Source organism: Eulemur rufifrons, chromosome 8, assembly GCF_041146395.1.
Source record: "Eulemur rufifrons isolate Redbay chromosome 8, OSU_ERuf_1, whole genome shotgun sequence".
Taxonomy (NCBI): Eukaryota; Metazoa; Chordata; class Mammalia; order Primates; family Lemuridae; genus Eulemur; species Eulemur rufifrons.
The window spans coordinates 14180128-14194331 of NC_090990.1; the positions used below are offsets into that span (position 1 = coordinate 14180128).

General features: G+C 51.9%; 1 protein-coding gene across 1 annotated transcript; it reads left to right on the forward strand.

Moving 5' to 3' along the window:
* The first annotated feature begins 891 nt into the window (after positions 1-891).
* Positions 892-8087, forward strand: LOC138389214 (chymotrypsin-like elastase family member 3B). Its single transcript, XM_069477433.1, has 8 exons — positions 892-931; positions 2594-2679; positions 4097-4194; positions 4306-4440; positions 5913-6049; positions 6387-6529; positions 7157-7309; positions 8009-8087. The coding sequence occupies exons 1-8, from the start codon at positions 892-894 to the stop codon at positions 8024-8026; spliced, it is 810 nt and encodes a 269-aa protein (XP_069333534.1). The 3' UTR covers positions 8027-8087.
* Positions 8088-14204: the final 6117 nt, after the last annotated feature.

Genomic DNA, 14204 nt, shown 5'->3' on the forward strand with positions numbered 1-14204 from the left:
CATTTTTCACCGCTGCCCTCCCTACAGCAGGGCCTGAGGTACAGACAGAAACTGCTCAACAGAAGATTTTTTTTTTTTTTTTTTTTTTTTGAGACAGAGTCTCGCTTTGTTGCCCAGGCTAGAGTGAGTGCCGTGGTGTCAGCCTAGCTCACAGCAACCTCAAACTCCTGGGCTCAAGCAATCCTCCTGCCTCAGCCTCCCGAGTAGCTGGGACTACAGGCATGTGCCACCATGCCCGGCTAATTTTTTCTATATATGTATATATTTTTTTTTTAGTTGGCCAGATAATTTCTTTCTATTTTTAGTAGAGATGGGGTCTCGCTCTTGCTCAGGCTGATCTCGAACTCCTGACCTCGAGCAATCCACCTGCCTCGGCCTCCCAGAGTGATAGGATTACAGGCATGAGCCAACGCGCTCGGCCAACAGAAGCTTTTTATGGAGATGGATACTTATTTTGATTCCATGCTAGAGATGAGAAACCTGAGGCTCAGACAGGTTAAGCCACGTGCCCAAGATCACAGAGCTTGGAGGTGGCAGAACCGGGATTTGAACCCAGGTGTGACCAGTTCCAGCACCCATGTTCTTTCTCAAAGAGGCCTCCTTGTTCTCACCTGAACTTTCCGTCCTGCTGCCTTTATCGATTGGCCTTTCAATGCCACCTGTGTAGCCACATGTTGGAGGGAACCCTGGGTCCTTCCGTTGGCTGTCACTGCTCCACCTGCAGTGGGTGGGAGCTCTGGCCTTGAACTATGGGAGACCTGGTGTTCCACCACCTGTTCTGGGAATGGGGCCCAGTCCACCCCGTTCCCGCCCTCCTCCTGCCGCCCAGCATTCTGCTGCCCTATATTAGAGCCCCAGGCTCTGCGTCACTCTATCATCTCAAAAGTCACGATGCTCTGGCTGCTGAGTTCCCTCTTATCTGTGGCTCTTGGTAAGACCCCAGCCTGTGTCTGTGCTCCCTGTGTGCACTGGGCTACGACTCCCTGAAATCTACAGCCCACCCTGGGTCCTGGGACACCCAACCCCTGGTTGCGTAGGAGGGGGTCTCAGTTTGTACCTGGGGCGTGACTATAGGGGCTTTCAGCTCTGTGCAGAGCAGGAGAGCAGGGGGAAGCTGTGGATGGACCAGCTCAGGACAGACACTGGGAGCACCCAAAGGGCTGTGGCGGGAGTCCTCGATGGGGCAGTCAACAAAGTATGGTGGTTAAGAATTTGGGCTCTGGCCAGGCGCGGTGGCTCACGCCTGTAATCCTAGCTCTCTGGGAGGGCGAGGTGGGCGGATCGTTTGAGCTCAGGAGTTCGAGACCAGCCTGAGCAAGAGCGAGACCCCATCTCTACTAAAAATAGAAAGAATTATATGGACAGCTAAAAATATATATAGAAAAAATTAGCCGGGCATGGTGGCGCATGCCTGTAGTCCCAGCTACTCAGGAGGCTGAGACAGGAGGATCGCTTGAGCTCAGGAGTTTGAGGTTGCTGTGACCTAGGCTGACGCCACGGCACTCACTCTAGCCTGGGCAACAGAGTGAGACTCTGTCTCAAAAAAAAAAAAAAAAAGAATTTGGGCTCTGTGGTTAGCCTGCTTGGGTTGGAATTTCCTCTCTTGTGCTTGCTTAACACTCCAACTCTCCTCTTACAGCCCACACCCTACCCAGCTCTGTACCCTGTGATCTAGTCTATTCCTGGTCTTTCTGCCAAATTATATTCCAGCTGAGGACCACCTCCTCCAAGCAGCCTCCCTTGACTGGCAGATAACATTTGGTTAACAGATAACATTTATCCAGTGTTTACTATATACCAGGCAGAGTGCTAAGGGTTTTTTTTGTTTTTTGTTTTTTTTAATCTCATATTGGGAGGGGTGTGGTGGCTCCCGCATATAGTTCTAGCAATTAGGGAGGTCAAGGTGGGAGTATTGCTTGAGGCCAGGAGTTCGAGATCAGCCTGAGCAAGAGTTAGACTCCATCTCTGCAAACAATTAAAAAAAAATTAGCTGGGCATGGTGTCCTGTACCTGTAGTCCCAGGTACCTGGGAAGCTGAGATAGGAGAATCGCTTGCCCAGGAGTTTGAGGTTGCAGTGAGCTATGGATGACACCACTGCACTCTAGCCCAGGTGACAGAGCAAAACCCTGTCTCTAAAAAAAAAAAAAAAATTCTCATAACTGCACCCTGAGGTCAGCGCTATTATTATCCCCATTTTAGAGATGGGCAAACTGACCCTTCGGACAAGTAGCTCATCCTAGAACAAGGGCAGAGCTACACTTTGAACCCAGGCAGTCTTCCCTCAAAGCCTCCACTTTGACAATAGCTGTCACTTTTTGAGGGCTCAGGCACTGTTCCAAGTGTACCGACCTCCTCAATCCTCCCAGGAAGGAGGCCACATTTTCATCTCTCTCCCTGGACTCCTGGGACTCTGGAAACCCCTGCTCCAGTCCACACGCTCACTGTCCGTATGTGGCTCCTGAGGCCCAGAGAGGGAAAGGGGCCTGCACAGGATCACACAGCCAGTTTGTGGCACAGCTAGGACTGGGACCCTGGCCTCCTGTTTCCTTTTGGGGACCTTCTGGCTAATTGCACCTCTACTCTCCCTTGTAGCCTCAGGCCACGTCCAAACTGCCTACAAGCCCGGCAGCCGAGTTGTCAATGGTGAGGACGCGGTCCCCTACAGCTGGCCCTGGCAGGTAGGAGCAATTCCAGCTGCACTAATTCCCACCCTGGGCTCTGGCCCCCAAGCTGGGATGGCAAGGGCTCTGGTGACGCCTTGGCTGCCTTTGCAATATCCACTTGAGCTTCCAAAAGCCAGGAACCCCCTGGACAACCTACTCCTCATGGAGGTTTTCCCCTTCCGTCTGTGGTCCTCACCGGGATGTTTGCAAGTTAAAGGTGGAACCTGGGGCTGGGTGTGGTGGCTCACGCCTGTAATCCCTGTACTTTGGGAGGCTGAAGCAGGAGGATAGCTTGGGGCCAGGAGTTTGAGGTTGCAGTGACCTATGATGGCACCACTAAACTCTAGCCCAGGTTATAGAGTGAGACACTATTTGTAAAAACATAGAAGTAATCGTGGAATCTAGGGTGAGGATGAGGTATAATTCAAGGGCTTGGCACAATAGTGGAATTTCAGGCACCGTGTTTAGGGAGGGAGGTATTCAGGGACTCATTTCTAGATCCCTTGAATTATATAACAGAGCTATAGGGGCTGACAGCAATAAGGGGTTAGGCTTTGCAGAGGCCAGTGGAGGGAAGCGCAGAGGGCTAGACTTGCTATGGTGTCACACAGTAGCCACTAGCCACATGTGGCTAATTAAATTTAAATTAAATTATGTTAAAAAGTCAATTCCTCAGCACTAGCCATATTTCACATGATCAGTAGGAACATGTGGTTACTGGCTACCATATAGGACAGCAAAGATATAGGGCATTTCCATAATCACAGAGAGTTCCATTGGATAGGGCCAGCGAGCTGGTTCTGTAAAGGACCGGAGAGTAAATATTTTCGGTGTTGCCTGCCATCAGGTTTCCATAGCAACGACCTAGCTCCGCCATTGTAGCCTGAAAGCAGCCGTAGGCTATACAGAAATAAGCAGGGTGAGTATGTGCCAATAGATCTTTATGTGCTAAAACAGACCCCAAGCCAGATCTGGCCCCCGGCCATAGTTCGCCAGCCCCGGCTTAGAGGCAGGTTTTGAGCATGAGCAGGTGCAGGGAACGGGAAGAGAGGCAAAGCACTCGGGTGAGCTGTGCTGCTTCAGAGGCCCGAGAGCCCTGGGAAGCTCTGAGGTCCAGAAGAATGGGGGCCTGACAGCACAGAGGGCCTTGGGAGGCTCTCAAGCGACAGGTTTGGAGGTGCCCTAGAGAACAGAGAATGTGGGATCCCCTGGGAGGTCATGGGTTTGGGGTGTGGAAGCTTTGGAGCATCAGGATGTGATTCCAGTGGAAAAATGACAGGGCCACCCCCGGCAGTTGTGTAGGTTGTGCCCTACACATTTCAGAAGCGGCAAGTCTTTTCTGTGTGAATGGTACCCACTAGAGTTGTGCAGTGCACAACCTATACAACCATGGAGTCCAGACCACTCAAGCTCTCTACTGCTCGGCCACCAGGTCTCCCTACAGTATGAGAGTAACGGAGCCTTCTACCACACCTGTGGCGGCACCCTCATCGCCGAGGACTGGGTTATGACAGCGGGTCACTGTATCTCGTGAGTTCTCTCACTTGCCCCATCCCTGCATGAGACCCAGGCAGCCCGGGACAGGGGTTGACTACAGGGGTGAGGGAGGTTAGCCCAGACTGACCTCCCCTCCACTGGCAGGAGCTCCCTGACCTACCAGGTGGTGCTGGGCGAGTATGACCGCTCTGTGGAGGAGGGCTCGGAGCAGGTGATCCCCATCAACTCTGATGACCTCTTTGTGCACCCCAAGTGGAACTCCGACTGCGTGAGCTGCGGGTGAGTGAATACCCAGGTCTTGAACCAGGGCTCCTCTACTTGTCCCCCCATGGCCCACAGCCAAATCTGAGGAGGCTCCTAGGGACAGCAGGGCTGGGTCCACCAACATGTGCCCTGGTCCCACATCGTGAAGGCTGGAGCCAGCAGAGCCTTTAAAGACTGTTGACATTAGCCTGAGTGCGGTGGTTCAAGCCTGTAATCCTAGCACTCTGGGAGGCCAAGGCAGGAGGATGGCTTGAGGTCAGGAGTTCGAGACCAGCCTGAACAAGATCGAGACCCCTTCTCTACTAAAAATAGAAAGAAATTAGCTGGACAACTAAAAACATATAGAAAAAAATTAGCCAGATATGGTGGTGCATGCCTGTAGTCCCAGCTACTCGGGAGGCTGAGGCAGGAGGATCGCTTGAGCCCAGGAGTTTGAGGTTGCTGTGAGCTAGGGTGATGCCATGGCACTCCAGCCCGGGCAAGAGAATGAGACTCTGTCTGAAAAATAAATAAATAAATAAATAAATAGCAAGCAAGAAATGTGAGTTCTTGGGCCTTGGCCTACACCTACCACATCAGAAGCTCTAAGGTCGGACTCAGCAACCTGTGTTTAACAAGCCCTCCAGGTGATTTATTTATTTATTTTTTTGAGACAGAGTCCCACTCTGTTGCCTGGGCTGGAGTGCCATGGCGTCAGCCTAGCTCACAGCAACCTCAAACTCCTGGGCTCAAGTGATCCTCCTGCCTCAACCTCCGGAGTAGCTGGGATGACAGGCATGCGCCACCATGCCCGGCTAATTTTTTCTACATATATTTTCAGTTGTCTAGCTAATTTCTTTTCTTATTTTTAGTAGAGACAGGGTCTCACTCTTGCTCAGGCTGGTTTTGAACTCCTGAGCTCAAACGATCCACCCGCCTCAGCCTCCCAGAGTGCTAGGATTATAGGCGTGAGCCACCGCACCCGGCCCCTCCAGGTGATTTTGATACACTGCGACCCACAGGGGTATAAACAGAGGACAATTCTGAAGGTCAAGGTTCAGCATGAGTGAAGGAGCTGGGAGAGCTTCTTAAAGTTGTGCAGCCTTAAGAATGGACTTGACCTACAGCGATACCACCCTGAACGTGCCCAGTCTCGTCTGATCTCCCTAAGCAGGGCCGGGCCTGGGCAGTACCTGGATGGGAGATTGCTTGGAAGCACCAGGTGCTGTAGCAGTGGAGGCTTTGGCTGGGCGCGGTGGCTCATGCCTGTGATCCCAGCACTCTGGGAGGCCAAGGTGGAAGGATTGCTTAAGGCCAGGAGTTTGAGATCAGCATGGACAACACAGGGAGACACCCCCACCCATCCTTTAAAAGGAAAATGGGTTGGGAGGGCAAAGTAGCCTCAGGAGCATCTCAGAGGTGGAACAGCCTGGAGCTAAGGCTGGAAGGGGAACTTGGACTTGGGCCAGCTGGAGGACCAGGCCCCAAGACTCTAATCTCCTCCCCAGCAATGACATCGCCCTCATCAAGCTCTCGCAAAGCGCCCAGCTGGGAGACGCCATCCAGGTTGCCTACCTCCCCGCCGCTGGGGACATCCTGCCCAACGAGGAGCCCTGCTACATCACCGGCTGGGGCCGTCTCTATAGTACGTACTGATCCTCCAGCTGGCCCCAGGGACAGTGGCAAAAAGACAGGGCCTGGTGGCCTGGGTGGAAGGTCACACTAGGACTGGTTCTAGTAACTTTTCTCCCATTTCTCTCCAGCTGCAAACTTCTCTTCCATCCTCCTACACACCATGTTCTATTAGACAATTTTTAGTGCCCCTGGTGTGCCAGGGGCTGGGATGTCATGGTGCACACAGCATGCAGGACCATGTAGCTGGCAGAAGGATAAAAGAGCTGTGTGCCTTGAATGCCCCCTTTCTCTGGGGCTCCTTCCCCTGCAGCCCCAGATCCCCTGCTCAATGCTCTCTACACCCACAGCCAACGGGCCACTCCCCAACAAGCTGCAGCAGGCCCTGCTGCCCGTGGTGGACTATAAGCACTGCTCCAGGTTGACCTGGTGGGGCTTCAGTGTGAGGAGGACCATGGTGTGTGCTGGTGGGGACATCCGGTCCGGCTGCAATGTGAGTCAGCTCTTACCTGCCCCAGGTGGTGCCAGGGATGCAGGGCCCAGGGTGCTTATGCCACTTGCCCGGGAGGTGGAGGAGGTACCTTGCCTGCTTGCTCCATTCAGCCTCCAGGCCAGGCAGGATCTGGGGGACGTCACCCTAGTCCGGACACAGAGGCCCCGCCTGGGACTCAGGAACCCGGATTCCAGTCCCAGCTCACACACTCACTTGACCTGGAACTAGTCACTATCCCTCCCTGGTCCTCGGGCTTCCCCATACACAGGGCAAGGCCACTCCCCATGCTCTCTAAAGTCACATCAGCCCTGTGGTTCTGAAGTTATAATTCAACATTAAGAACACGATCATGGCATTATAAGTGAGTATGAACGATGATGTTAGTAACCGATATGGCACTAATCATGGGAACTGCCTGTATCGGGTGCGTCCTGTCTCCCAGGTGTGCGAAGACCCTACGTCCTCCCAGTCAGTCCTCACAGCTCCTGGGCAGGGTATTCCCCATCATGAGGAGCAACTGAGTCTGAGAGGTCAAGTAGCGTGGGGGTCTCTTGAAATCCCTAGAGCTCAGAACCAGTTCCCTAACCCTCAGTCACGGCTCAGCCCTCAACCTCCCTGCACTTCCAGGGTGACTCTGGAGGACCCCTCAACTGCCCTGCGACAGATGGCACCTGGGAGGTCCATGGTGTGACCAGCTTTGTTTCCTCTCTTGGCTGCAACACCCTCAAAAAGCCCACGGTGTTCACACGTGTCTCGGCCTTCATTGACTGGATTGAAGAGGTGAGGGGGACAGGGTGGCCAGGAGGGCTCCAGGGCGCCAGGTCTTCTACCCGGTGACAGGTGAGAAACAGACCTGGGGAGGGCCTGAAAGGACTCTAGAAGGTCACTCATGGAAAGGCCTTTGGGGACATTCCAGTGGGGTTGGGGACGTTTTCTGCTACAGCGTGGCCCCAAGAACTGATGGCTTCTGGGTGGAGTTTGGAACTGCTGCCGAACTTCCTCATTTCATCATCTGTCTATGCAGCCTGTCCTCTGACCTGGTCCTCTCTTGTCATGGAGGAGAGAGAGACATGCCAGACGGGGGCCTGCCTGGTGGGGGACAGGTGACTAAATGAACACTAAGGAGGAAGTGTGATGGGAGCCGTGAGGGGGGCCCAGGCCCCAGGGAGAGGTCAGACCGCATCTGGGGACGGTGGCAGAGAGGGCTGCTATCGTCTGTGATCACAGTCGTAGCTCCGGTTTATAAACCACTTAGCTTGTGGCCGAGCACTGTGAGGAGAACCACAGTTAGTGGTTTAATGAAGACGCCCCATGAGGTCAGTTCCATTATGACCCCACTATGCAGACAGGACACGGCTCAGGGGGTTCCCGTCACTCTCCCAGGGTCACACAGCAGGGCTGGGAGGCAAACCCAGGTCCATGTGGCTCCAGAACCCTGCCCCTAACTGGACTGTTCTGTCCTTCCCCACCTTTTTCCAGACCATAGCGAGCAACTAGAAGCCAGGCCGGCTGGCAGTGCTGACCCCACGTCCTTCAGAAAGAATAAAGATCTCTGGAAAAGCCCCACGTTGAATCTTTCTGCCTTCGGCGCTCACCTCTGTCCCTCTGCCTGTTCCTACAATCTTAGATCAGATACGCAGAGACGAGACCAGATCCAGCCCTCTCATGTCAAGATGAGGAACAAGTGAGGCCCAGAGAGAAGAAGGGGGTTGCTATGGGGTGACCCACCATCCTGCTTTGCCTGGGACTGAGGGGTCCTGGGACACTGGAATTTTAGTGATAAAATTGAGAAAGTCCCAGGAAAAGTGGGACAAGTTGGTCACCTGGGAATACAGCACAGGTAAATCAGTTACCTTTCAATGCAGGCAGAAAAACATGGTAAAATGTGCAGAAAAACGGACCCTACCAGCCCTTTAGGAGGTTCATGGTAGAGTGGGAAGGATCGTGTGTTTTCTTCTTCCACTGATGGGCTAGGGAGGGAGGGCTGTGGTCATTCATTCACTCAGCGATCATCCATTCCTTGTTCCAGAGGAGGGCTCAGAGGGGGCAGAAGACACGGTTCCTGCCCTGAAGTGGCTCATTATTTAAAGAGAAGTGAGCATACTGGAGTCATTCAGTAAACATGTACCAGGTTCCTGCCTTGTGTCAGGTTCCTGCCTTGTGTCAGGTTCAGGGCGGGGAGCACAGCAGTGAGTCAGACAGCCTCAGGGAGAGCCCTTGCTGCAGGAGGGAGAAGACGCACACACAGGTACGCATACAGGTACACACACAGGTGTGCACACAGGTACGCACAGGTACACACACAGGTGCACTCCTAGTGCTAGACAGAAGGCTGGAGCTGTAGTTGAAGTCTAAAGGACTGCTGCTGGGCACACAAAAGCAACATCAGACAAATGCATCTCTTTACTCGTGTTTCTCCCGCACACTGTGAGAGGAAGCATGGTCCCAGCAAGGACAGGCATAAATGACTTTTAATATCAATGCTCCATTTGGACCTTCCTTTTAAAAAGAGTAGTTTCTGCTACAACTTAGAAAGGGACAACATGAAGAATAATATAGCAAACACCCAGGTAGGTATCTTCCCTTCTGAATGAACACATTTCACATTTTTGCTTCATATATTTTAAAATAATAATTACAGTTAAGATAGAGGCCCCTGCGTAGTCTTCCTAAAAGTTCACACATGATGGGTGTGGGGTTGTGCAGCAAATATTACTGCATTTCCTTTGGGCAGATAATAGGGTAGCTGTTACCTGCCCCCTTGACGCTGGGTTTGGCCACGGGGCTTGCTTGGGCCAAGGTGAAGCTTTGAGAGACAGGGCAGTTTGCCAAGCTGTGGTTCCCTCTGCCTTGGCATCTGGTGGCTGCTGGTCAGCCTGGTCCCAGAGTGGGAGGCGTGCAGTGGAGCCTCTGCCAACCCCTGATGGGGGTGTCGCACGACCAAGAAATAAACTGTCTTGTTAGAATCAACTAAGATTTTGGGTGTTGTTTGTTATAGCAGTGTGGACCTAAGCTATCCTGACTGATAAAATGAGTTTGGCGTTTATCCTTCTACTCTGTGCTGTTATATTTTTATCATACATATAAATATCCAGAAATAATATATTGCATTGTTTTGGTGTTTAAAAATACATGCCCAACTTCATGCTGTATGGATTGTCCTGCAACCTGTTTCTTCCCTTTAACCTTGTGTTTTTGAGGTGTCGCCATGCTGCTTTATACGTCGCTAGTTCATTGCTGCCGCTTTGCAGAGTAGCCTAGTGCATAACAACATTAGTTATTTATCCTTTATCCCCTGCTCGTGGACATTTAGAGCAGGGCCACTCTTTTGTGATAACAAACAGAGCTTCACTGGATGTCCTTGGACATGTGTCCAGGTTGCCATGTGTGAGAGTTTCTCTAGGGTACATTCCAAGGAATGGAGTTGCTGAGTGGGAGGGTGTGCTCATTGTCAACTTGATCAATTGCCAAATTGCTCTCCAAAGTAATTGTATCAACAATCCTTCTGAAAATTCCCTTTCTTGTCTTTTCCTATCCACTGCCCCCAGCTATTACAAAGTGTCTCACCTTTCTCTCCTAAAACCACCCCTTGCACCTCAACCCTTCCCTACAAAACTCTCCTCCAGCCCTCCCCTCACTGCAGCTCTTACAAAAGCCCAAGAGCTGGTCTGGGGAGGCCAGAGTGAGGGCTGGGAAGGAGCAGAGTGAAGCAGAGCAGAGACTTCTGCATCATGGGGAGTGGGGAGATGGGAGGAAATTGTAGAAACACACATATATTAATCATTTGAGCTCAGGAGTTTGAGACCATCCTCAGCAAGAGCAAGATTCCTATCTCTGCAAAGAAATAGAAAAAATTAGCCACGCGTGGTGGCACACACCTGTAGTCCCTGCTACTGGGGAGGGTGAGGCAGGAGAATTGCTTGAGCCTGGGAGTTTGAGGTTTCATTTAGCTACAATGACACCACTGTACTCTACCCAGGGCTATGAAGGAGACTGTCTGAAAAAAAAAAAAAAAAAAAAAAAAAAGATAAAAATAACCAAGGATCAGTGTTGCAATGCTCTCTTTTTAATCCTATGATGTCAACAATATCATTCTCATTTTAAAATCATTAAAATGTCAATAATTCTCACTGTCTCAGAAAGAAGAAAAACAAACAACAAAAACAAAAAGCTAAGAAAGCAATCTGTATGGAAAAGAAAAGAAACTGTAACTAATTAAATCGTTGTAACTCATAAACCAACCTTGTATAGAAAATGTTATGATCCTACTAAATTTCTTTGTGTTCTGCCTATATAAGCTAGACCTTAACTTTTAGCTTAGGAGCACTGACCCCCATTTCTCTGGAGTCTGTTTCCTGAATGGCTACTCCCAGCTTTTCACTTTAAGACTAATGAATTCTTTAAAACTGGATTCTGATCCTTTCTATTATTTCAGGTTAAGAGGACATAGTGGGTGGCAGGACAGACAAGGTCCTTGCCCTTGTAGACCCTGCCTCTAGTAGATGAGATACAAAATAAACAGGTAGTGGCTCGAGGCCAGGAGTTGGAGACCAGCTTGAGCAAGAGCGAGACCCCATCTCTACAAAAAATACAAAAATTAACCGGATGGTGGGGTGTGCCTGTAGTTCCAGCTACTTGGGAGGCTGAAGGGGGATGATCACTCGGGCCCAGGAGTTTGAGGTTGCAGTGAACTATAGGTTGCAGTGAGCTATGATCACGCCATGGTACTCTCAGCGACACAATGAGACCTTGTTTCAAAAAAAAAAAAAAAAAAACCCCAAACAAAAAAGAAAATAAACAAGTAATCACAAAAGCAGGGTAACAGGTTATGAAGGGATTGGATGAGTGCCTTTGGGATAGGCGGGGGAGGGGGGAAGCAAGGGCTGCTCTGGAGAGGCTACAATTGAGCTGGAACCCGGGTGAATAGATCTCCAGAAAGAGAACTGCAAGCAGAGATCAGCAAAAGAGGTAAAGAGGAGCTTATCAGGTTTGAAAAATAACAATAAGGAGCAGAGTGAGCAAGCAGGAGGGTGGGGAAAGATGAGGGGCATGGGACAAAGCACAAAGTTTGAACTTTACCTTGAATGGTACAATAATCTTACAGAGAGCCTAAACATATATATTTTTTTTTTTTTTTTTTTTTGAGACAGAATCTCACTCCATTGCCCAGGCTAGAGTGAGTGCCGTGGCGTCAGCCTAGCTCACAGCAACCTCAAACTCCTGGGCTCAAGCAATCCTCCTGTCTCAGCCTCCCGAGTAGCTGGGACTACAGGCATGCACCACCATGCCCGGCTAATTTTTTCTATATATATTTTTAGCTGTCCATATAATTTCTTTCTATTTTTAGTAGAGATGGGGTCTCGCTCTTGCTCAGGCTGGTCTCGAACTCCTGAGCTCAAACGATCCGCCCACCTCGGCCTCCCAGAGTGCTAGGATTACAGGCGTGAGCCACCGCGCCCGGCCTAAACATATATTCTTTCTCTCCCCTTCCTTCCTTCCTTCCTTCCTCCCTCCCTTCCTTCTTTCTTGCCTTCCTGCCTTCCCAGAGTCTCACTCTTGCCCTGGGTAGAGTGCCATGGCATCAGCCTAGCTCACAGCAACCTCAAGCTCCTGGGGTCAAGTGATTCTCCTGCCTCAGCCTCCCAAGTGGCTGGGACTACAGGTGCTCTACACCACGCCTGGCTAATTTTTTCTCTTTTTAGGAGAGACGCAGTCTCGCTCTTGGTCAGGCTGGTCTCAAACTCCTGACCTCAAGCAATCCTCTGGCCTTGGCCTCCCAGAGCGCTATGATTACAGGCATGAGCTGCAGCACCCAGCCTATATACTTTCATATAAATTTGTAAACCTATAAAATTGGAACTGTTGTGGGACTCAAAGTGCCATCTCCCCACCTCCCACAGCTTTCTCAAGCACTCCAAAGGAACCTTAGAGTTTGGGAGAGACAGTTGGAAGTCCTTTAACTGGTCCAACCCTCTCATTTCACAGATAGGGAAACCAAGGCTGAGAGAGGAGGTAAAAGGCAGAGACAGGGTTGTAAGAGTGAGTGGGGGAAGGGTCCAGGGTTGCTGTGGTAGGGAGGGGTATGGCCAGAGCAAGGAATCCTGGTTCTTGAACCACCAGCTGGAGCACCTGGCCATCTAGGAGTTTACAGACCAGCGGTGACAGTGTAGACAAAGAGCACATCTTCCTTTCCCCAAGGACGCTGGCTCTTTGGTGATGACCTAGCAAAGGGGGCTTTGGGGGTGTCCCTCTTAATCCCCTAGCTTATCCCATTTTGATAGGCCTGTTGGAAAGAGAGAGGGATGAGCCAACTGAGTGCCTCTCCCTCACAGCTAAATTCTTTCCCCTTCAGGGTTAAGAGCAAGATGGGCGGGCTGCCTTGGTTGGCATCTCTCTGCTTCCTCTTACTGATTGTCATGTAACCTGTGTGTCCAGACTCAACCTAGATCCGGATGACTTCAAAGTTTCAGTTCTTAACCACCAGGCTACAGTGCCTAGTCTGGTAGCAGCTGGAGAGTCTTGAGGAAAAGGCACACAGTGCTAAGACTTAGCCTCCTAACACACAGGGTGCCCCCCTAGACAGACTGTGTCAACCCCCCACGGGCATATGCCCACCGCTGTCTGGGTACACTGAGGCAGGGCCTATTGACTGTGCCCACTGCCCGATGGAGTGATTCCATGGGGCGCCATACAGAACCCCTGCTTCCAATCAGCAGCCAGCCGCGCTCTCTTTCGGTTTCTTCCCTTTGAGCGGAAAGGCTGAAGGGTGCGGGGCGCTGACTCAGCTGCAGGCGGGCTCCTAGAGTATCTCAGTTCCCGCTTCATCTCTTTCCATTTTGCAGTTGCAAACTGCGGCTCAGAAAGACAGAGGACTCCTCCGAAGCGAAAAAGTTGCCCAAAGCTCCGCACGGCAGGAAGGAGAGGACTCAGGAGACCAAAAGAGAACCAAGGCCGAAATCCACCAAGCTGCGGAGCATCCCCAAGCCTAGAGAGTCCCCGCCCTTTTCAACTTCCGGGCGGAGGCGCGGCTTCCGGTTCCGGCGGCGCTCCACAAACCTCCGCGGCAGAGCGGTGGTGTGGAGTCAGTGTGGAGTCAGTGTGGGGGTTAGGGTTTCACCCTGGTCCTCCCTCGCCCCCCGAGGTGGCACCTGCCCAGGTGAACGCTCCCTTCGCTCCCTCTCTCCCTCCTTCCCCGCGCAGGGCCCTTGCGAGCGGGCGGCCCCCGTGGCGGCCAGCCCCGGGAGCGAGGCGCCCTTCCAGGGGGGTCTGTGGGACCTGCGGGCTCCTCGGGCTGGCGTGGCCTTGGACCTTGCTTCAGCTCACGAGGTGGAGGTCCCGGTTCTGGAGGCCCGGAAGCCCATTTCCGGGCCCGGCTAGGCAGTCCGAGCCGCGCCTGCGTGGTGGGAGGAGTCGTGCTTAGCTCCTCGCTCAGATGCTGGGTTTCCTTTTCTGGGTTGAGTTGTCGCACCGCCTTCTATCCTTGCGACCTGGGGCAGGTCTCCTTTCTCCGAGCCTCAGCTTGGTTCTCTATGAATGGAAACGACAGTGTCTGCCCCGTGGGTTATTGGGAAGATTGGGTGAGGGAAAGCAGCGGCGTGTCTGACCCATAAGATTCCAGAAATGGTAGCAGCTGTTGCTGTTAGTGGAGATTCCTGGGGCCGTAGCTGTGTCAACA

Bases quoted from the DNA above. Each gene is read 5' to 3' on its own strand.
- LOC138389214 (XM_069477433.1), top strand. From the start codon at position 892: ATGCTCTGGCTGCTGAGTTCCCTCTTATCTGTGGCTCTTG. The intron at 2,680-4,096 runs GTAGGAGCAATT...CTCGGCCACCAG, and splicing joins CCTACAGCTGGCCCTGGCAG to GTCTCCCTACAGTATGAGAG. The intron at 4,195-4,305 runs GTGAGTTCTCTC...CTCCACTGGCAG, and splicing joins ACAGCGGGTCACTGTATCTC to GAGCTCCCTGACCTACCAGG.